This window comes from Dryobates pubescens, chromosome 1, assembly GCF_014839835.1.
Source record: "Dryobates pubescens isolate bDryPub1 chromosome 1, bDryPub1.pri, whole genome shotgun sequence".
In the NCBI taxonomy this organism is placed as follows: Eukaryota; Metazoa; Chordata; class Aves; order Piciformes; family Picidae; genus Dryobates; species Dryobates pubescens.
Genome location: NC_071612.1, coordinates 65,851,643 through 65,875,991, shown reverse-complemented (window position 1 = coordinate 65,875,991; position 24,349 = coordinate 65,851,643). Strand labels below are relative to the sequence as shown.

Sequence of the window (24,349 nt, the reverse complement as noted above, 5' to 3'; positions counted from 1 at the left end):
CACATCCCCACCAGCCCTTCCCTGTTGGTGAAGAGGAGGTCAAGCATAGCCAAGCATAGCCAAGCATAATCATTACAAATACAGAAGGAAATATCTGAATGACAAATATGGGTATTGACAGTAACATGGACAGGAAAGCATTCAGGTTGCCAAAATATCTTAAGAAATATATATGTGCCTGTATGCAGGTATGTGTATACATACACAATTTCTTCAGAGAATAATTAATGGAATTCAAATGTGCTAACAAGTAATTTCCTTCATGGTATTCCTTGTTCAACATGAACCAAATGCCCATATATATATAATTTATATCATCTTTTTCCTTGTAAAAGATGTATTTCAAAACAAGTTCATAACTAACATCTTGCTGGCATGGTATTACTATTTGAACTAATAAATATTCAGTTGTGCACTGAAGTAACTAAAATATTAACACTTTCTTGAACGCAGCTTAAATATGTACTTTTATTTCCAAATTGAATGCTGCAACACAGTGTAGGTTTCCTGTTGCAGTATGACTTCATACTGATGAAAGCAAAGCCATATGAGAATGTATTTTTCCGACCTTTCCTTAAGCCTAAAGAGATACACTTGCACAAGTCTACAAAATTCATTGAGAGTATTCAAAAATATCAATTACTAGCAAGAAAATCTAAATTCTGACATATGATAGTGATGCATAAAGTGGGATTCAAACTGAACTGCAGCCCTTTTGTTCAACAGTGGAATCCAGAATCTCTTACATGAGGTGGATGTGAGGTTTTTAATCCACTCCTCTGCACAAGCAACATCAGATGTCCCACCAGTTAACTGGGTGAGTAGCTATGCAAAAATAAGCACTAGTCCTCCCAGTACACATTCCACTAGCATTCCAGCAAAAGAAAGCAGCCTCCCACTGTTCACAAGTCAACATTATGCACTGCTTAGTGCTGAAATGCAAATAATGGGGCTCCTTTTTCCAAATAGCAGAATACGCACTTCTGGGTCTGTGAGAGGCTTTTTTGATGTACGACCCTGCTACTATCCACTGTTAGTTGCTACAGTAGTGTAAGCATTGAAAAAGTCTCAGGTGTATACAGTGGTGATTGAAGACCAACAGGTTTTCCTGCTGGGCTCAGGAGGGAGATACCCATGCTGTTTCTTTAAGCACTGTTTCAGTGAAGAACTTGAATTTTACTTAACTTCAGGCATAAAATCAATCCCATAGGGACTGTATTAAATATCTGCATGAGAGGAAAGAGAAGTGTTCATTATTTTCTCAACATTTTGGCAGCAAACAAATACTCATCCAGTGCTGGTCATCCAAATGGTTTCTGAGCTGACAAATACATGGTCAGGCCAGATTGATACTTGTTTATTATTTCCATTTAAGAAATTACTAATATTTTTCCAATTTATCTCTCATTGTCTTAAGTTTTGCAAGTCTGTCTCCCAGGATGGACTGACTACATCTTGTGTCACTACTCTGCTGTTCTGAATGGAAAAGGAACCATTTTTATGACCAAAAAGACGTGTGTCATGTGAAACTTTTTGAAAACAAGGTTACAAAACCCCAAACCATATAGGCTTTAGTAGGGTTTTTATTTTATTTTCATTATTATTGCAATACCATATATTATGTATTTACTTACATATACTTGCCTCTAAAAATTTCTAAAAATAAAATGAACATGAAAACAAATTAGATTCACAAAAGAAGAACTGGTTGAAGGAAGGGATATTAAATGACAGAATACATTAAAAAAGCCCCAATCATAGAAAAAAAGGGTATTGTCATAATCTATGTTGCTCTGAGGTGGTTCATTTCTGAAGCCTGTTACTGATCCTGTCCTTGAGAATGACAAGGCACATAAATTGCTGAACACATTAAACACTTATTTCCACAGGCTTCAAAAATATTAAATCCACAGTAATTTCCTGGATTACATACCAATAGGAGGTTACTGGATCAGAAGAATCAGCCTCAGGGCACCATACACATTATTATGAAACATTAAAAAAATATCAAAGGGAACAACAAACCAAAGAGATGACATTCAATTTCCATAATTTAACACTGAAACCAAGGCGATATCTAACTAGAAAGCCCAGCTCACTCTCTTGGAAGAAATGGGTCAGCTAAAAGCATATTATATACTAGAACTTGCTGGCCTTTGGAATTGGCCTAAGTGCACACAGCTTGACCATCAGAATGATGCTGAGCTGTTTCCACAATATGAGGCAATTATATAAGCAACCCAATAAGAATGTTTAGTTCATCTCGAGTACATTATTTTAGGTATTCACATTTTGTCAAGTCTTCTCTTACCTCGAGTCAATTAAGATGGCTGTACTTGTGCAGTTACAACTGAAACTATCTGAGCTTACATAAGTGGCAGCAAATTACACTGTTTCAGATCACACCTCAAATAAGGCTGAGCTTCCTCATCCTAAGTTTCTATAGCAGAAATTTTCAAGGTGCCATTTCAATTGTGCTTGAAATCCCACTGAAACAGAAACCTTGTTAGTCTCTCAGCAAAGCTGTAGATTTCTCAGGATCAGTGTCAGATAAAAAAGTACAGGTCAAATGGCACAAATCAGAATGCCAGAAAAAAAAAGATTGAGAAAAATATTTTAAAATACTGAATTTTTATTATAGAAATTTACACAAAACTAATGAGGGAGGAATAATTCCATAGAATCAAAACAAGAGATTTTTATTATTTCTCTTCGATGTTTCATGTTGAAAATGGGAAATCAAGCCCAGAAATGTATTTCAAATGTAATACATTAATGACTTGCACAAACAAAGCACAAATAAAAGTGGAAAAGACCAGAAACAGACAATACTTAGTACACAAATATCTGCTGTGCAGTATTACAAGACACCAAAGATGAGCCTTTATTCTCTAGTGATTATAGCATGAAAAACTAAGAAATGACCGTGCTGGTTCTTGACTGTGGTGTGTAGTTTTCCTGAAGATCACTACTTGATCTCCAGAATATTTTCAAGACAACTGTGTGAATTACTAAGGTGAAAGTGTTCTTCACAGCTGAAAGCTCTGGAGTGATCAGTTACAAGTAATGCTATCAAATTAACCCGCCCCATACAGTGTAAAATAAGGGGCATCTTTTATGGTCATAGAAATCCCTTTCAGCTCTTTTCCAATCTCTTCACAATCAAATATATCTTGAGTTTATTAGGGAATGCTGTTCTACATGAATGGTCTCTTTGCACTTTTCAGATGTTAGGATCATCTAGGCCAGTACTACCATGAATGGAAATAATGGGTAAATTGTAAATACTTAAGCTGAAAATCTAAATTCAAACTTTTCCAGAGGGGAAAAAAAAAAAAAGCCCCCAAAACCCACACCACCAAACAACAAATCAAGCCCCCAGACAAATTAGAGGCTGTTTTGGAAAGTCTGTTCCATGAACTGTAATTGCACTTTGAGAAATTTCTTGATTGGCAATGCAGTTCTGTACTGAGTGACCCTCCCATCAGCTCGGGGTACTTAAGCTCACATATAGAAAGATCCATCACCCCTTGATAACTGAGCAAAATCAGTCTGAACTGTAAGGGTCAGGCTAAGGTCCTTATCACATCACTCATCCATAGTTCTTTCCAGTAAAGCAGCCAGTTGTGAGAGTCTCAAAGTTTAACATGAAATTGGGAAGGAACTTTAAGGTGAGTCAGCCTTAAAATTATTTTCACAGCATCACCAAATGGTAGGGGTTGGAAGGGACCTAGTCCATAGTGTTTACTCTTTGAATGGCAGTGTAGAATCTGCTGCTTTGCAAAGGGATTTAATGAATGATAATAAACTGTGTGTGCTTGAAAAATTCTGCCATCTTAAATAAATAAATATATAAACATATAAAAAAAAAGAATACATGTTTTCTATACTTGGTTGCAATTCATTTAGAATAGGTATTACTATGCTTACCAAACACACCAGAACCAAAAAACATTAAAAACTATGTACATCACTGTCTCTCAACAGCATCTACAGGCACTAATTGCTGCTGTCTGTGCCAGTGCCAATATGCTCTGAGAGGACTCCTATATGGGCACAGTATAAGAAGTATTTCCTTTGGCAGCAGCCTTACACGGTCATTTCTGCCCTACCATGGCCCACACTTTTGCCAGTGTGCTGTGCTCAGCACCTTATTCAGCCAAGCTGTGAAATCCTCAGACTCTAGTGGAAGCACAGCTCACAGAGCTATGAGGGTGAGAACGGCTGTAGACAAAGGCTGCTTAAGCTTACAGAGATGTTGAAAGAAGTTCTCAAGCTGTGGTCTCAATCCAGACCAGCCTGACAAATCCAAGCACCTGCTAGGTGGTCTGCTGATCTAAACAACACATACTTCTCATACTGAGAATTTTGCATTTTCTTACTTTCCCCCACTCCCCATCCCAAAATGCCTGAAACGGATCCATTTTTCCAAATGCAATTACTATTCCTGGGCAACTTCATCATAGAATAGAATAGAATAGAATAGAATAGAATAGAATAGAATAGAATAGAATAGAATAGAATAGAATAGAATAGAATAGAATAGAATAGAATAAACCAGGTTGAAAGAGACCTTCAAGATCATCGTGTCCAACCTATCATCCTACACTACCCAATCAACTAAACCATGCAACCAAGCATCCTCTCAAGCCTTGCCCTGAACACCCCCAGCAACGGCAACCCCACCACCTCCACAGACAGCCCATTCCAATGGGCAATCACTCTCTCTGTGTAGAACTTCCTCCTAACCTCCAGCCTAAACCTCCCCTGGCACAGCCTGAGACTGTGTCCTCTTGTTCTGGTACTGGTTGCCTGGGAGAAGAGACCAACCTCTGCATGACTACAACCTCCCTTAAGGTAGTTGTAGAGAGCAGTAAGGTCACCCCTGAGTCTCCTCTTCTCCAGGCTAAGCAACCCCAGCTCCCTCAGCCTCTCCTCACAGGGCTGTGCTCCAAGCCTCTCACCAACTTTGTTGCCCTTCTCTGGACTTGCGCTAGCAAGTCAACCTCCTTCCTAAACTGAGGGGCCCAGAACTGGACACAGTACTCAAGGTGTGGCCTAACCAGTGCAGTGTACAGGGGCAGAATGACCTCCCTGCTCCTGCTGGCCACACTGTTCCTGATGCAGGCCAGGATGCCATTGGGCCTCTTGGCTGCCTGGGCACACTGCAGGCTCATGTTCAGCCTACCATCAACCAGCACCCCCAGGTCCCTCTCCACCTGGCTACTCTCCAGCCACTCTGACCCCATCCTGTAGCACTGCATGGGGTTGCTGTGGCCAATGTGCAGAACCCAGCACTTGGATGTGTTCAGTCTCCTGCCCTTGGACTCTGCCCATCTGTCCAGCCTGTCCAGGTCCCTCTGCAGAGCCTCTCTACCCACCAGCAGATCAACTCCTGCCCCCAGCTTGGTGTCGTCAGCAAATTTACTGATGATGGACTCAATGCCCTCATCCAGATCATCAATAAAGATGTTAAAGAGCACAGGGCCCAGCACTGATCCCTGGGGCACACCACTGGTGACTGGCTGCCAGCTGGATGTGGCACCATTCACCACCACTCTCTGGGCTCAGCCTCCAGCCAGTTCCTAACCCATCGCAGTGTGCTCCCATCCAAGCCATGGGCTGACAGCTTGGCCAGGAGTTTGCTGTGGGGGATGGTGTCAAAGGCCTTGCTGAGGTCCAGGTAGACTACATCCACAGCCTGCCCCACATCCACCAGGCAGTCACCTGATCATAGAAGGAGATCAGGTTGGTCAGGCAGGACCTGCCCTTCCTAAACCCATGCTGGCTGGGCCTGATCCCTTGGCCATCCTCTAAGTGCTGTGTGACTGCACTCAAGATGCCCTGGTCCATAATCTTGCCTGGCACTGAGGTCAGGCTGACAGGCCTATAATTCCCTCATGTATTCACAGTTCCAAAGTCAAGGTACTGTCTGAAGGGAGAAAAGGGTATAATTTCTGCTACTGACAGGAGGACTGTGATCCAAATAAGCCAGTTCCTAACATGAACCAATTCAGAAAATAAAATTTAATATGCATTTTCTCTGAAAAACTGTTTCAATTAAATGACAAGGATACTGCAACTTTACTATTCACCACTGGAAAGTATTTACCCAAATTAAGAAGTATTTTGAAATGTTACTCCTATTAAATATCCCTACTGAAAAGAAACCATTTGCTTAAGTAATACAATCTACTGGGGAAAGAAAAAAGAAATATATGTTTAGCAAGTAGGTTAATAAATTTAATTGAAAAGGGATATCATTAGCCAGCTCCTAAACTGCAGTAGGAAAACATGGAAGTTAAACATCTTCAAAGAATACCCAGCAACTATTTTTATCTACAGCTTTCTCCAATTAGTCAGTTCTTCAGTACAGGGAAAATGTTTGAATGCTGGGAATCTCTTTCGTCATGGGTATTTCTGGATACCTGTTTGTCGTTCTGAGAATTAAGTTAAGATCTTCAGCAGGTGGAATATGCTAACCTCGCCTACTTAGTCCGTGCACCCCCTGAGCATTTTCCATGGCTGTGTTTGATCTAAGTCTCACTTCCTTCAGTTTCTCCTCTTGGAGGTCTCAAGACTCATGAAGGAGGAAGAGTACTTTGCTCTGAAATTTTGACTAATTACACAAAGGAACATGTAAGTATGGAAAGCACTTGCATATCTGCCACAGAACTGGTATGTATTATGTAATCTTTCATTTATCATATTAGTGATCGCTTTCCTTGCTAAAATCAGCTACTAGTGAGATAGAAAACAGATGAAAATTAGTATTTCACTATTTTTTCTTGGAAAGGGACCTTTCTGTTAAGAAATCTGCATGCACAATAGTCATCAGTCAAAATTCTAGTGAAAAAATGGAGTTCCCCCAAGTACTTTAAGAGTAGTTTGAATTTCAAAACATTTACTGCAGGATGGGAAAAGAAAAAAGAATAGGAAAAAATAAACATTTCATTTTTCAAGGTATGGACAGTCTTAGCTCCTCTGTGTACCCTTCTTCACCTACATGATGAGATATGAATATTAACATGACTCTGCAAGCCAATCCACCTGCAGTAAAAAGATCATTTTTTGTTAAAATAAGCCACTGAAACAACTTAGAGAATCTTGAATTACCTTGGCGAAGCCACCTATGAAAATCACTGGGCTTCAAGTAAACTAGCAACAGAGGCTTAATTCCTTTTCTATATATAAAACCTGTTCAGTATTTTCTGTACATACATAGAAAAACATAATTCTCATTGCCTCACTATGCTGTTTGCATGTGCAACTGTACAGGTATAGAGATTTACAATAGCAGCTTTTACAAACAATTGCATCAATGTTTTGATCTTTGATCCCTGGACAAAACATTCTTTTCTAAAAAAGGATTTTGAGGGATAAAGTTTACATTTTCTGTATTTCTTGATGACAGCAATTACTTTTTAGTGCATGAACAGTTGCTACTTACATTAACTTCTGTTATAGCAATATCAACGACGCTACCAACAACAATTAAGGCATCAAAAGTGTTCCATGCATCAGTGAAATAGTGCTGTTAGGACAAGCATTCAGCAGAAAGAGAGCAAGAGAGAAACACAAACAGAAAAAGAGAAGAAAAGGACAGTGTTATAACACAGAAACACTCTAGGCTTCTCTGATGTACCACTATACAATCTAATCTTTCCCTCTCGTAGCTAAAAAAAATTGGTAGAAAAAAAAGGCTATTTATTTCCCATATCAACATAATTGGCCTATGACTGGTCTGTACTTAAACTTTAGAAACATCAGATCAAAATCTGTGACTTGTCCAGATGATGGAAATAGTGGGGAGACAGAGAAAGAGAAGTAGGGACTGGGGAAAGTAAGCTGGGGTATACTCACATCAGCTTCACTGAGAACGACGTCTACTATGCTGCCAATAACGATGAGGGAGTCAAACGTATTCCAGGCATCACTAAAATAGCCCTGAACAGAGCAGGCAGGGTGCAAACGTTTGTGATTACACATGAAATGTCAAATATTTGCATACTTCTGTTTAGTTTTGCATAAACAGAAATTAGTTAAACAAAACCTGTGGTCTAATGAGAAAACAAAACAAAACAAACAATATTGCCTACTGAAGGAAAAGCAACATAAATGTGCATGTGTGTGTATATATATACTTTATATATATACATGTACAGACACACACACAGACAGACACACGCAGTACACATGCATAATACGCCACTGTATAAGCACAATGTTGGCAAGCAAGCCATTGTCCAAAACTGGGTTTGGATTTCTATCAAGACTGAAAAATCCAAACATACATACCCTATCAAGCATGACAAAAATCCCTTCAATAATATTTCTACAAGATCAAGCCAACTGAAACCTCCTTAACATTAATGACTTTATGATAGTCCTGTCTAAGTGATTGGTAAAAACATTCAAAGAGTCAAGGCTCATCACTGGTTAATTACGCACAATTATTGATGTGGAACTGTGCATAAATTTAAGAGAACTGACTTAAGCTTCCATTCAGAAACTAGGTTTAATACAGGAACTCACACTACATTTGCATTCAGGGCCTGATTCTGTAACCATTAAGGTCAATGCTAGGAACCTTAGCAACTTGAACAATTTCTTAATGCCTTTAAGGCAGCTAGACCAATAACTGAAAAAACCTCTTCATTAGTTCCTTTGTCATCCTTCTGACATTTTATGGCTTTAAAAGTATGTGTATGGTTAAACCTATCTGTATGTTACCGGCACGCTGCTGCAAATGGTTGTAAAGTGCTATCATGCATTTTACACTGGCATCAAAATTGCATGTTTGAGCAAAAATGTATTTCAGAAGAAACCCTGAGGTAGGTTCCAGAATCAGTCTGTCACTGGGAACAAATGAAGATGTATCATTCCGCTGAAGGCACTCCAAGGAGACAAGATTCTGTATATTTTTTGCACTATGTCAATTTTCTGTAGTTATTACAGAAATCCAGAAATGCAAAAATTGCCTTTTTTCTCATATTAATTTATCAGCCAACCATAACTAAAGAATGTGCATTACATGATAAAGGCTGAAATGTATATTTTGTACATGCACATTCTACTCTCCTGGTAATTAATTTTAAAATAATAACTTGTCTGACACTAATAGAGCTCTGAAAAACAGATTTAGCAAAGTGTTTGAAATTACTAGTGTGCTAATCTAACTTGTATCTATTTACAATTATTACTACACTGCTTATTAGAACATAATGTTTTAGCTGAATAGTTTAAGTTGTTAACGTGTTATTAACAAAGAAATGCAAAATCAGCTACAAAATCTCAAGATTTTAAACTGTTAGAATTTCACAGTTTAAAGGTTTCACCTAGTATTTGGGGGCAAAAGAAAATTTATTTCATGTGAAAACTTGCTCCTGAAGTCTACAAGAGAGCTGCTGCAGATGGCAGCAGCTCTACAGAGTATTCCAGGAATTCTAAGCAGTCAGGAAAGCTTCATTGTGCTTCTAATGCTACTCTTTTTTAGCTCTTTTGCAACACAAGTTGCTGTATAATAATTCCCTGATTTAAGTAAGGGGCTGCAAGAAGGAAATAGATGGTAGTATGATTATCACTACAGCCTTTTGTGCCACATACATTGGGTCTTTCATCAATTCATGTTCTGGGGCAAAAGGCAGTGTTCACGGATTTGGCCTCCTGAACAAACACATCTATTTCTGAGAGCCATAACCCCCATTGCTCCTTCCTTACACATCCTGCTTCAGAAGAACAAGCCATTCTAAAGGTTTCTACTAAACATCAAGCTGAGCCAGAATATCAATGATACTGAAATTTGTAATTCCAAAGAGATTAGCAGCTGCTAAGTAACAAAGGGGAACTACTCTCAGTGTTCTTCCTAATAATTCATATTCCTTATTTGTCTTATTTAAAAGAAGTATCACTCCTGATTTTAATATATATATAATAATATTGTCAAACAGCAAACAGATAACCAGTCCTGAGATGTGCTATCCCTCTTCCTCTACAACAACAGGAATCAAAAAGGGCCTCCAAATACAGACAAATTTCAGCTATGGAAAAAGTTACTTTACTAGGCACACTCTACAGCACTGAAATAACAAATTCACATTTTGATTCAACACAGCTAAAATACTTTACACATTCATTTATTTTATGAAACCTTTTCCATCAGTATAGACAAATATTGTTCAAAGTAATATGTGAAGCAAAAGCATACAAATAAACAAAACAAAACAAAAAAACTACGAGAAAATAAAGATGGTTTTGGAAAAGGGAGGAATGGACAAGTCACAGCAAATAAACATCATGCAAATAAGTTGTTTTCACCACTGCAATGACCCAAGATCAATTCACTTACTAGCCATCTTTCCTTTTTTCTTACAAAAATCTGATATAAAACAACATGGAAAATTATCACAAGTTTAAGTAACAGCTAAGCTATCATGAAGCTGAAGACACATTATGTGTTGATGTATTATTTTAGATTTCACAGCTGTGTTTTGTTTGGTACTCTACTAAACCATGCTGAGTAATGGATTTTAGCAAATGTGAAAAACAATGCCTGCCCTTTTAACTTGCATTATGAAAAATTTGTTCACTGAGAAATGCTGAAGGGTAAAAATCACATATCCTGGGGAGTATGTAGGCATAGAGAATTAACACAAAAAAATGTTTCTATAACTCTACCACATAAATATTTTAGTCCTTTTAGAACTGAGTTGAAAAGTCTAGGGCCTCATTCTGTAAAGTACTGTATGTTCCAATTTACCAGTCAAGAAGTGCACCAGACACTCAGAATCACCTTTATTATCTATCATTTATCCAAGTTTTATGTATTTCAGACTTGGAAGACAGTCTGCAGTACCTTGGTTTTAAACAACACAGTATCATTGTAAGAATATCAATAATTTATAGTAGTCTAGAGATTTTCATGACCAGTGAAACCAAAAGATCACAGTTTTCACAGGATTTTTGTCAACCTATTAAGGGGACACTGTCAAGCAGATGAGATAAAGACTAATGGTTTTATCTATTGTTATTTTCATAGAGTAATGGAGTTTTTATGTGATGCTTTTATCTTCTCTGAAACAATATATTATTTTGATGCACAGAATGAATAAATAAAACTACCCATTCTGCCAGGTTAGATAAAGAAACCCATCAGTGACAGAGGAAATGAATCAATCTTTCCTCATGGACCCTTATGCAAAACATTAAGCTGGGTTTCAGATTGTTCCTATGTTATTAAATCTTAATTAGTTAAAACATTTCATTGTCATTTTAGGCATGCATCTAGTTTAAATTTTTGGTTACTGACAGACATTCACATTCTGCTTAAGACTGCTAGCAATTATTGGTGAGCTAGGTAATATTGGTTGGCAATGTGTTCTGTTAGAGAGTACCTGACATTTTAGAAAATTAAAGTCTTCAAAGAATAACAGGAATAACCTTAAAGAGATTTAACTCCTTTCCCTTCCTGCTGATCAATCTGTGCCAAATGGTCTCTCAACTTTGCCTTGCTAATTAACAAGTTTAAGGTGTTCTGCATCTACAGCAGAACAAAATTCAGGAAATGAGGACCTTGCCCTGACAGTCTCTGCCCTTCAAACTCTCAGGGCTTAGATCCAGGGATCTCTCACAGAGAGATCTTGAAGTTAACACTTTTCATTCAGATAGAAAGCATGTTGCAGATTTAAAACTTAAATTGTACAAAACTTAAATTGTACTGGTCTTAGAGACCAGTATTAAGACATTGCATTTGATAATGAATAGGAAGTCCATAAAACAAATGGAGCACTGTGTTTGATACACTTATGATCAGACCACTGTATTTTGATTCAGCTGTTATTTCTGACTACCGTCACAAGTGCATGGAGAACCATACAAGCATTCACAATCTTCTTTCAAAGAGCAGATGATAAAATGCAGCAAAATCTTCTGAAATTTCAGTGTGAAACAAGAATAGAGAACAGGCAATACAAATCAGGAAACACAATCATCATACTCATGACACTGTGGTCCACATATCTGAGCTATCTCCTCTGCGTCCTCACACTGTTTTATTTTTGAAGTTAAATTCTTATCATTTAAATAAGGTAGGTGACACAAAAATACATAGAAATTCATTAGAAATGTACAATGGACTGGACTGTGCAGAGCAAGACTACGGGAGAGTGGGCAAGCAGTCACCCAGAACTCCACACTTCACATCTCAACACCAGACCTCAAGTGATGTACAATTTGTTTACTTCTGCAGGCAAATACAAGCTAGCTTTAAATCAAGCAGCTCAGGCTGCACAGCCAAGCTTATGGCTAAATGCAAGCTGAGTCACTAGTTTTGAAAAGCTGAAAGTAGTTCTGCATCTGCTCCACAATGAACTCTGGGCAGCCATGACTAGGTTGCTGTGAGCATGAGAGCTGGCTTGTCTAAAGCAGGAATGAGATTGCCCACACAGCCTAGAGTCATCTAGTTCACTACTTAACACCAAGAAAGGGCACAGTTCACAACCAATTACAGATGCAGATAATTCTGATTACTTTAAAGAAAGGGCAATGGAAAATGAAAAATACCAGCCTTAGATGGTGAGGTCAGTAAACTTCAAATGGCTTTTTTCAAATTCCATGTACAGTGAATGAGCACATTTTACTTATTTACACAGACATAAGCCCAGAATAAAGATTGATTTCATTGGACTAAAAACAAAATTTAGTTTGGCTTATCATTATTAACGTTTGCACTGTCATAAACGCAATATGAGAACAGAACAAAAAGGCTGCATTAACTGTCACAGTTTGAGTTTCATCTTTTTTTTTTTTCCAATAAGTAATTACCATTGTCAGTTTCTCTTGCACATCTGTCTTTGAAAATGTGCCTGTATTATTCATTTTGACAGTGTCCCTTTAAGGCAAGGAATCAACTACTCACTGTGAGGATCTCCACCAAGTAATGTGCAACAGAAAATATAAACACTTTTGAATACATAAATTATTTATGTGTATGTTTGTAGTACTTGGCTATACTCATACAGTAAAGAATTCTGCATTTTTTGATAGCAAATCTAGTATAACGTGGAGGTACTGGAGAGTAACTTAGTGTAAAGTCATGAATGAAGTACCATGAACTGGAGAAGTGATAATTCTTGCAATAGGAAATCTGATTTAGAAAAGGACATTTTCATTATCTCAAAATATTCCAGATTTCATAATAATACCTTACAGTATTTTTTTTTCCTGGTATCTGCGTTTCATTCCTCGACATATTATCAAACTAACATTTTGGTTAGGATTTCACTGATGCGTAAGTATGGAAAATGTAGGTTTTGTTCTTTGAATAATACATAGCTAGTGTGAAACTTACGTTATACTTAATTCCTGTGACGATGACCTAATTAAATGGTATCTTAAACTTACCTTGGGTTTGAATGCAATCAGTTTCAAAACCATTTCAACAGTGAACACTCCTGTGAAAACCATATTCATAATGTCCATTGCATCATTGAAGAGCTTAGACTGTCCATAGTGCTGTGAATGAAAAAATACAATCCTTTTAAACTGAAGATTTTAGAACACTAAGGGAAAGTAAGGCAGCCTAAGACAAAGCTGACAGGAAAATATTTTCTAGCAGTATATGTGATGCACACTATTTATATAGTCTTATATAAATAAAAGACTAGTTGAATGCCTTTGGTCAAAAATGGAATTCTTTAAATCTATTCTTCGTTTAGGCACTGAGTAGAACACAACTGTCATTTCTCTGCATCCTAAGGGAATAGCGAGAGCAATGGTTTTAAAAGGAAAACTGTTCCACCTCAAACCAGGAGCATTAGACAACTGCAATTTCCTAAGTTTTATATGCTAGGATTTAAAATTACATAACCTTGTGTCATGCCTGCTTAGAAAGCTTGCAGTATGTTAGTCACAGAAAAACAGACATTGTGCAGAACTGATATTTTTAAGAGGATATAGTGTTTGCAAGTTTGCTGAAAGAAGTAGAATGGTTTTGTAAACGGAAATTGAACCATTCCTTTTCTTACTGAAATATGAAATATTAAAGAAAATGACTACTTGGAAAAGTAGATGGGAGAAGTAGGTGGGAGAACTGCATGCATAATATAAAAAAGTTAAAACATGCAAAAGTACACACAGGAGTATTTATAGAGATACAGCTAATATATGTGAACATGTTTCCGTGAGCTATGCATTAACATACAAAACAGAGTTACTCCATATAGTAAGTTTTTTAACTTCTGAAGAAGAAACAGACAAATTATAGCAGTATCATAGAATGGTTAGGGTTGGAAGGGACCTTTAAAGACCATCTAGTTCCACCCTCCTGCCATGGACAGGGACTTCATAGAATGGTACGGATTGGAAGTGACCTTAAAAGATCATCTAGTTCTGTCCAATCAAATATGGAATACTACACAGACAACATGAACACAGAGCAAGTACAGTACTTCACAGAAAGGTGAAATAATGCTTCAAGGTACTGCATAAAAAAATTACATTAGATAAAAGAATCTAAGGGATTGAGAGAAATGTTTTCTAACAAAATTAGACTTTCCTGCTTTTCTTGCATGTGGATAATCTTGGGAATACAGACACACAAATTAAATTACACTGCAAGTACAAAATAAAGCCCAAAGAGTTTGATTAGGTTAGGAAGATCTTTGCCAACATCAAGCTGGTTTAAATGCTTTTAGAGAACTGATGAACAGACTAGAATATGTCACAGAAGAGTACTTGGATTGGAGGGGCCACTTCTGCAAATGTCTTTTTATAAAAACCCCACAAAATGACATAATTAAAGGCATTCTGTCACCCATATTCCTCTGCAGTTTATGCCAATAGCTTCAAAGAGCTTCTGTTTTTCCTACCTGCATAGCCAAGCAAAGCGTGTTCAGCATGATGAGGACAAACATGATGTATTCAAATCCTGTAGAATTCACCACATACCAGAACTTGTACTGGTAAGGATTTTTTGGAATGTATCTACGAAGAGGACGTGCCTTCAAGGCGTATTCCACACACTGACGCTGCAAAAGCAAATATACCAAAACTGTCAGGCTATACCTAAAAATTAATCAACTGGTAATATAATTAGCAAATATAAATTGTTAAATACGTCTTTAAACCAGGCAGTCTGTCTGCTTGATGAAGGCTTTTTTTTAAAATGTAGGTTTTTATTAAGCTTCACTACTTATGAGGTAGGGATATTTAAGTGATAATAAAGTAATTAAGTAGCTTACCAATTCACACTCAGTTACTTGCCACTGTATCTAATCATATACACAGCCACATAGGAAAAAAAAATATCAAACAGTGCTCATGGAAATTTCTGAAGAGATCCCCCTTTATACAGTGTAGCAGTAAAGCATAGACTATGTGTGTATGTATATAGTATAATTGTTCATTTCTCTGTAAGTCATGCTTTGTCTATAATAAATTCTCAGCCATCAGTGTAACTGCATCACATAAAATCCCAGAGTTAGCAAAATAAATCCTGAGAAAGTATTATTCCCAATAGTTCAGTTAAATTCCCCAGCAAAATCATGTCACATACATAGGAACATGTGGATTTATCTCCTGCCTGAAATCTTTGTGTAGGCTGGGCCTTGCACTTGTCTTTTGAAGAATGCTTAAAAAATCTGACTGCCAGGGCACAAAATGCACAACTAATTCTGGCTAAAATTTCATGCTTAACTTTGTCTAAATGAAGTGTGCCACAGTTGGACAAGAGTAGCTCAAAAATCACAACTAGTGACTGAAGAGTTTCACAGCCAAATGGTTCAAGAGTAAAATGGGACAGATTTTTTACATTTGAATCTGACTATCCCCTGTGAATTTCAAATAAATGAAACATTTTGAACACTCTCACACTATTCAGAACACAAAATTCCTCTGCCTACAGAAAAGCTGGCAAGGGCTTAATTCTCCTTAATGTGATACCAACAAGTGAGACAGTAAGAAGTTAACAATCTTAACACCTTCCACAACAAAAAGACTGATATGTTTGGCGTACAGAAGAAAACATAAAGTGACCTGAACACCAGCTGGTGGTAGTTACTAGCTCAGGTTTTTTACTAACGTGTTTGGTGCCCTCTTCTGACCCAAAGCAGAAAGGAAGCTCATCAGGCATAAATATAAAAGGGTACTTTCAAAAGATAGGAGTTCATTGTTTAACCTGATTTTTGTCCAGCTCACAGTTCTTATACTCTTGTTCTCCCTGTTCTTGGAACGTAACAATCACAAAACCAACAAATATGTTCATCATAAAGAAAGCAATAATGATGATATAGATGATGAAAAAAATGGAGATCTCCACTCTATAGTTGTATACAGGTCCTACATTCTCGCCATTTGAATCAATGGCTTTATATAGCAGCCTGAAAAACAAACAAAAATTTTATCTTTATTAGCATTAAAATGAAAAAAGGAAAAAAAAAAAAGCAGAAAAAAAAAAAAGCAGACTCAGAGGATAGGTTTCAGAAATGGTCTGCTCTGTCATGTCATATTTTTCTAGTTCCTGATAGGGCTTATAATAATACTGAAAACCAGAAAATTATACCACACAATGTTAATTATTTTTTTTCCAAAAGAATCATGTTAATGACTACAGTAGTTTGTTGATTGTTTCCCTCCCCTCCTCCTCCCCCCTCCCTGCCAGTCATATAAAGCTATTCTCCAAGACTCTTCTCATTTAGGGAAATAACATGTGTCAGTTTGCTCCTCCTGGGTTTCTCTGTGCCATACACTATTCCCTGATTTTTTTAGTAGAAGTTTTACACAAAGGCCTAAAATTTTCATACTAGTATTATTTCAAGTGCATTGACAGATAAACATTTAAAAGGAGTACTTCAGTTAGAGCTAAGTAGCTCATTACAGCAACAGTAGCTGAAAAAGCAGGAATCAAGCAATTTATAAGAAGTTTGCCATTTACAGATAGAGGTGAGTGAGGAATTGAATAAGAAGTGCACAGATTCCGAAGGACAGTAAGGGGTTTGTTTTCCTTACTCTATTAGCAAGTTTTTACACCATCCCTGGAGGCCATTTTGCTGCCCAAAAAGCCTGGTAGATGACAAGAGAACTGTTCTAAAAAATACAACCATCTTAGCAACACTGAAAACATGAAGAGTTCACTCACGCAGGCCAGCCTTCGAAAGTGGATACTGTAAAAAGGGCCATCATAGCAGACAGAACATTATCAAAGTTGAAATCGCTATTTTGCCAGACCCTCTCTTTGACCATTGGATTATCAACATCTCCATCTTTATAAACAATGTATATCCCTCTGTGGGAAAGAAACAATCATTAGAGACATAATGAATTAGCCTCAGTGTTACCCAATGCTCTATTCAAAAGATTTTATTTCACTCTCTCCATAAACTTGGTTTATTCCCTTGCTAACCTCTGATTTTGGTAGATTTAAGATGATAATTCCAATTGACATCAGCCTAAACGTCCTGACACATGCCTGACCATACCTGATACAGTTTAAATTATTCAGAATATAATATCACTTTCTTAGTTCAAAGATGTTCTCACCGGCATTCCTCTGGATTCTGTTTTGCCTCATCAGTGCACCTGTAGAATTTTCCCTACACACAAAACAAAAAGAAATGCCAAAATGCAGAATATGCCAATGAAAAGCATTTATACTATGATTAGGTCAGAATGGGACCAACCCAGTCTCAGCAGCAAGTCACCAAAAGTTCAGCTCAGCTTTGCTTTCTGAGGATGTCTGCTTACCTTGAACAGCTGCACTCCAATACAAGCGAACATGAACTGCAGCAGAGTTGTAACGATCATGATATTACCAATAGTTCTAATAGCCACAAAGACACACTGAACAACATGCTGGAAAGGAAACACAAATAAATACACATTTTAATACAATTTGTTGTTTAGCATCACAGCATATAAGTCTATTTTATCTCAGATTTTTTTTTTAAAATTACTATTGCTATGCTGTCGGTATTATATCTACTACCACAACTAAGCTTCTCCTCTAAATTCATCTTTAAGTCAGTTGACACAGACCCACCAGCATCAACTGACTAAAAATTACATGAGCACTGTGGAAAACCAATTATTATATTGCTCTGACATGTTGGTTTCTCAGCAAGTATTACAGTCAAAACCTGCTCGCCATGGCATTGATGTTCTTCCACATAAAACCTGCTGTAACTGAGCAGAACCCATCCTAGTATGTTAAGAATCAGGAATGGGTTTATGTCTTGCCCTGTGAACTACTCTAAGCAATTTTTCTTGCACAGGACTAAAGAATCAGGCCAACAGAAAAGTATTTTAAAAAATGAACATAGTCACCTTAAGTCCTTTTGCTCTATTTATTGCCCTTAGGGGCCTCAAGACTCTTAGAACTCTGAGGATCTTCACAACTGAAATAGCACTTGATCTAGGGGGAAAAAGAAGAAACTCTGTTACTCTTAAGGAAACTTATTTAGTAATAACTAAGAGTAATAATGTTCTTGCAACTTCCTTTTACATGAAGGTTCCAAAAAGATTCAGGATATATATACAAGATTTTTTTAAAGTATTTATTTTATGGATCCTTTGATACAATTTTCTAATGCTGCTAACCTTATAAATACCATAAGAATTATTTTGATTTCTGGATTAACTTGGGAATTAGCAGATGGAGATTAAAAGATCTCAACTGAATCTCATCCTATTTAAGTAGAACTGCATTTTGAGGAAACAATAGCAGACAGCCTTTTAAAGAACATATTGTGAAACTGAAAGCTTGTGTAGTAGGTATTCTAGCATAGGCAGATTACAAAGAGGGAAGCAGTTGACTGACACCCAACCCTTGCTCTTTTCTAATATACCAAGGCTTTGATGGATTATTTTAAATGAGGCACAACTGCTCAGTGAATCAACACGCGCCTTTGGACTACTTTCTTAAACGTTTAGCCTGATCCAAACCACAATAAAAATCTCTTCACTACCTTAATTAATTGTCCTGATTATGACACAACTCCTTTCCCCTTCAAATACTGCTAAGTTGAATGTCTCAGTAGTACAATGCTGAAAAGAGCAAGCTCATAGAAGAAAATGGTAGATATGGCAATAGCAGAAAAGAGGGCATGTAAACCTCCCGAGACTCCAGGAATTATGTGCTACGCAACACAGTATCACAGTGCTCTTCCTTGTTCTCTTGGGAATAGATAGAAGTAATAATTTGTTTCCAACCTGTATTAGCAAACGAGTTACAACACTCTGCTTTTTAACAGTATCTTTTGCCAGACCCAACCCTGAATACTGATACTGCACACCCACACACAATGGGGGAAACAAAAGGAGATGAAACTGATTTCAGTATAAAACCCCAAGGCAAAAATAAATCATTCACATTATAAGTATAGTACTTACTGAATACCAAATGATACCAGAGAAACACCCACAACCAGCAAATCCAGCAAATTAAAATAATTCCTGCAGAAGGACCCTTTATGAAGGAATGCTCCAAATGCTGTCATCTAAAAATAGAATTGTCACACATTTAGTCTGTATTTCAATTTATTCAAATTCACATTTAGGCTGTTTACAAGACACTTGCCTAGAGTGTGGATGCATACAGTATTATCTCACTTTCTGAAAGTAGCTGAGATACAGAACAGTCACATTATGTGCATTGTGGTTTTTTTGTTTGAATTGTAATAGTTCTGCTCAGGCAACACCTGTTCATTGTTTCTGATGTCAACAAACGTTATATTTTGTGTAAGAACTGATTTAGGCTGAGGTAATTAAACTGAACTGATTTGGTCTTTGTTAGAAAAATATCTACAAGAACTATAAAATTGCCATCCTAACTAAACTGTAAGTCCAGGCTTACATCACAACCAGCACAAGGCTCTCACAAGGCAGCATTAGATGGCTGTTTGCCTTCAGCTCACAGGAGACATGATGTGATTGTGTGCGGGTATCTCTGCATCACCTGGAAAAGGCCATCGATTGTTTTGCATTATGTGCAGACAAGGGTCCCCAGGTTCTGCTGGTCTACGTGGAACATCAAACATTACTTTCCCTATCGTACACATCTTCATTTTCTGCTTTCTGTGACTCAATTAAGATGACTGAAACACACAAAGGGTATCTTGTGAAGGAACCTGCAAGCATCATTTGCAGGTTTCCTTAGGAGCCAATGATAGAGTCTCTATTAATTAGGGCTGCAGACAAAATCTGGGCAAATGTTCTCAGGTATCACGAAGCTGAATTGGCCTCCTAAGTATATGAATCAGGCTATTACCATAACTGAAAGTATCATGTAAAAATGCACAGAGTAATCCAGCCAAGCCATTAGAAGCACTGAATCTGCACTCAGTAGACTTTATTGGGTTTTTCAACGTTTATAGATTAAGACTGAAGCACTGAACCCAAACCCATGGATTAAAATAAATACTTGTGATAAACACCTAGTAGTTCAGGCCCAGGGATTCCAATTTCTTCAGCCTTAAGGTCCCCTTAAAAAGATCTGAGTACTCTCAGGTACTTGTTTTCCACAGGTAAGAAAACTCAGTGCCAGTCAGAGAACATCTAGTACTGACTGGGCATTTTAAACTCATTATTTCCTACTCTGTTCCTCCTTTCCCCTCACAGCAGACTATCATTTCTTTCAAGACTGTTCCATAATGTAGAACAGAGCTACTGTCAACGGGTGTCTCAGTTTATTGCATCACTATTTACAGGCATTTTGCATGAAAATGCATCAGTGAAAGCTACATACCTGCAAAGGAACAGACTACAAAACACACATTCTTCTCTGGAAGCCCTTCTCTCCTTATTTTCATGTAAAACTTTGTTGTAATCAAAACACTAAGTGTTCCTCAAAACTAGAAGAATAAATATCCTAAAGCTTTCAAATATGCCATGATACGAGAGATACAATATAGCTGTATAATAAAATTTCCAGTAAAATCCTAGCTTTTTCCACTTTCATCTGTACAGCGTATGGCTAAACTCATTAAAATCAGTGGGAGCTGAAGACTAAAATAATCCTGAATATCAAATTTGTGTCTCTCTGCAAATACTCATTTACACTGTAGTACTTTATCAGCAGCACACAGAATTTGATGTAAAGACTCTCACAATGGTAAAGAATAATTCACCTAAAAATACAGGTGAAGTATGCATCTCCCCATCTTTACATGGTGACTCATATTTCAATCATTACAAATATCCCAGTAGATGCAGATGCATTTGACTAAAACTATACAGTGAATCATTCTGTTCTTTGCATAGATCAAGATCAAAGCAGAGCCTTGAGCTGATCTGAGGTGGCAAGTGCTGTCAAAAAGCCTTCAGCAGAGCAGATGCTGCAGGACACTGAGCTGAGTGCCTGGGGCACCCCACCAGAGATGCTCCTTTTCTCCTGCCTGTACTTACGTACCAGAGAGGACCAGCTTAAAAGGTGAGTGATTAGCACAGCTGGGGGGTGGTTAAAAGCACAAGACCCTAACCTGACCTATGCTCTGTTTTCACATCTCTGAAGTACCACAGAAAGGATGGTAAACCAGATTTCAGCCCATGTAGGGATTACATAAGAGAATTCTTCAGTGCTTTAAACTGCTCTTGGTAGTTTTGATATTCATATCCACATATCAACACCATATAATGTGGAAATCTTCATGTCTGCAAAGCAGTCACTAAGAGCCCAGGGAGACTCCTCACATGCTGAGAGTTATTCTGGTTTATAGCTCAGAGGGTTTTTAAAAAATTTTTTACTTTCTTCACTGCAGCTGATCATTTCTTGTTATTCTAATTTCAGTTTCATGTACTTTCTGCCTGGAAATTAAGGAATTATATTGCTTCTGTAGATCCAGTCTTGAATTTACTCCCTGCAGAACACACACAGCTTCTGTACAACTTAAGATACTGTGGAAAGCACAACGCAAAACCCAGCACAGAAGACATGAAGAACTCCAGCCATAAGCAAGCAAAGCCAGTGTCTGAGGCATGTTAGTAAAGCAGGCACTGTACACATACAACGGTGATGTTCTGGCTGTCCATTACATTTTATAGGTATTTATAAAAGAGAATAAATTCTACCGTAGAAGTGCACTGCACAGCAGTTTCCTGGAGAAAGTGGAGTCACTCAACATTTTTGGCTATGATGGGGCTTCTTGTTTCTTTGCAATATTATACAATGATAGATTTCAGAAGCTCAAGTTCTAGACCTTCCTACAATCCTTGAATAACTGAGTAGTTCAGTGTCAAAACCTCTTGCAGTTAGTAGGAATGTTGCTTTTCTTAAAGATTGAGTTATGCCTCTTTGTGCCATGGTTTGTAATTCCTCTGTCTCCTACAGAAACACATTTGGGACTGCAGGAGCTGCTGCTCAGAACACATGGAAGTTTACCAACTCTCTTCTGCCACAGATATGGTGGTAACATTTTGTATGGCTTCTCAGATTCAGAGCTGGGCACCAGTTTGATCTACTGCTACAGTTCTCAAGTGCTTCATTCTCTCCTTTAGTCTGGCCTGTCTCTAGCAGTGAGAAACAAATTTGATATTTATTTTAGAATGCTACAAATATTATATGAGGAATCAACTCTATAGCAACGTTTGGGAGAATATTTGCAAGCATAAAAGTAGTCCTATTACTGACAGTACAGCTTATCTTGTAAACAGCCCAAATAGTGCAACAATTAGTATCAATCAAACCACATTGTGAAGAGTATGCACAGCAGTATGAGCAGAAGCTGGGAGAAGAGATTTTGTTAAGCGTTATTCTCAACTGGGAATGCAAAGTTTATGTACAGATTCTCAGTGTACCAGAAATTAAGAGTGTAGGTCAGGGTTACTCAACCAAAAACTCTTGGTGAATATGCACAACAAGAAGCTTTTAGGAATCATGTGTAAACATTGGAAAATATATTTCACAAATTCCCACAAAAATTTTTATTTCATTGCTCAGTACTTTTTTACATGTGAATCTAATTCTCAGTTGATGGTTTCTCTGCCAGTGTAAGCCTCATACATTTAAAATCTGAGTAACCCCAACAGATAAATCAGTACACAAACTATACATTAAAAAGCCAATTTCTGATTCATGCATGGGTAATACATTTAAGCAAGCATATTTATGCCTTTCTTCTATTTAAATGTATGCCCAAGATAAATGCAAAGTGTCTTAGTATGTAGATAGATAAATGCAAGATATCTTGCAAGTCCTATTGCAAGAAAATAGTTATCTACTATTTTAGCTCTGTGAATATAGTTCAGCAGAAGAAATGAGAAATTACATGCTGCCTCCTTAGAAGATTGATTATCTCTTTTGAAAATGCCAGAGCAAGGAGAAGGAAAAGCTCATGCGCAGTGAATTATTTTTCCCTTTTCTGACAACTCTAAGTTTAAAAAGGGTAAAAAAAATGAATTATTAAATTGATGTAATGATAAAAACTGAGCTTCTTCATGCACTCAATGATAAAAAAATAACCAATCAAAACTATGAGGAACTATCAAATAAAAAAATCCTCTGGTTTAAGAAAAGTTTAGCTTTGATCGCGTAGAGAAAAGGCGAAGAACACTTCAAGTGCCTTTTCTTGGCAGATGACACACAAGGAAAATCCTTTTAAACAAACTTCCTTTAAAAACCTGTTACCTTCAAAATGATCTCAAATGTAAACATACTAGTGAAGACATAATCTGCATACCCTAGGATCTGGAAGGTAAACAAAAAGTTACAAACATTATTGCTAAAGCTGCTTTTGAGTTAACAAGGATCAATTAACAATGCATTACCTTTAACAGGATTTCAACAGTAAAGATGGCTGTGAAAGCATAGTCAAAGTAACCAAGTATCTGCAAGGTATAATATGTGCCATAGTAAGAAATTAATCTATTAAGATATCTTTACAATTTAGATGACATGCATAACAACACCTGACTTAATCTAGAGGAGGTACATGGGGAATTTAGACAAACTAATTTACAATTTCAACTGTTGTCCAACCATTTTTATTAACTTACTAATGTATTAGATATCACTGTGCTTAGATATTAGATTTCACCCCTAAAGAGTTAACAGGACCCAATAAGGAACACTTTCTTTCCATTCAGACTTTCCTCTACCAGCTTTCACAGGTACTTTCTTCAGGCCTTTAGCAGAAATACAGAATCATACACAAAGAATAAATACTTACTACTAATAAGTCTGGTTTTTAACCAAAGTATTGTATCAAAAAATAAAACTTCAATGGATGCACATCATTCTATGTTCTGCTACATTATACTGTTCCTGTGTAGACTCAGAGTTACACAAAGCAAATAAATAAGTAATCTGTAATCTAAAATCAGCACTACAGCTCTTTTTTTTCTCAGACTTGGAAAACTGAGC

At 37.2% G+C, this 24,349-nt stretch overlaps 1 protein-coding gene across 1 annotated transcript in view; it reads right to left on the bottom strand.

The window, feature by feature from the left end:
• Positions 1 to 24,349, bottom strand: part of CACNA1D (calcium voltage-gated channel subunit alpha1 D) — a 168,216-nt gene that overhangs the window by 35,020 nt on the left and 108,847 nt on the right. The window contains exons 17-27 of the mRNA XM_054179264.1: positions 23,615 to 23,674; positions 19,384 to 19,490; positions 18,319 to 18,406; positions 17,740 to 17,847; positions 17,536 to 17,588; positions 17,135 to 17,281; positions 16,175 to 16,376; positions 14,868 to 15,026; positions 13,402 to 13,512; positions 7,864 to 7,947; positions 7,451 to 7,534 (exon numbers count right to left, since the gene is read on the bottom strand). Coding sequence (XP_054035239.1) covers positions 7,451 to 7,534; positions 7,864 to 7,947; positions 13,402 to 13,512; positions 14,868 to 15,026; positions 16,175 to 16,376; positions 17,135 to 17,281; positions 17,536 to 17,588; positions 17,740 to 17,847; positions 18,319 to 18,406; positions 19,384 to 19,490; positions 23,615 to 23,674 — 1,203 coding nt within the window. The remainder of the gene's footprint in view (positions 1 to 7,450; positions 7,535 to 7,863; positions 7,948 to 13,401; positions 13,513 to 14,867; positions 15,027 to 16,174; positions 16,377 to 17,134; positions 17,282 to 17,535; positions 17,589 to 17,739; positions 17,848 to 18,318; positions 18,407 to 19,383; positions 19,491 to 23,614; positions 23,675 to 24,349) is intronic.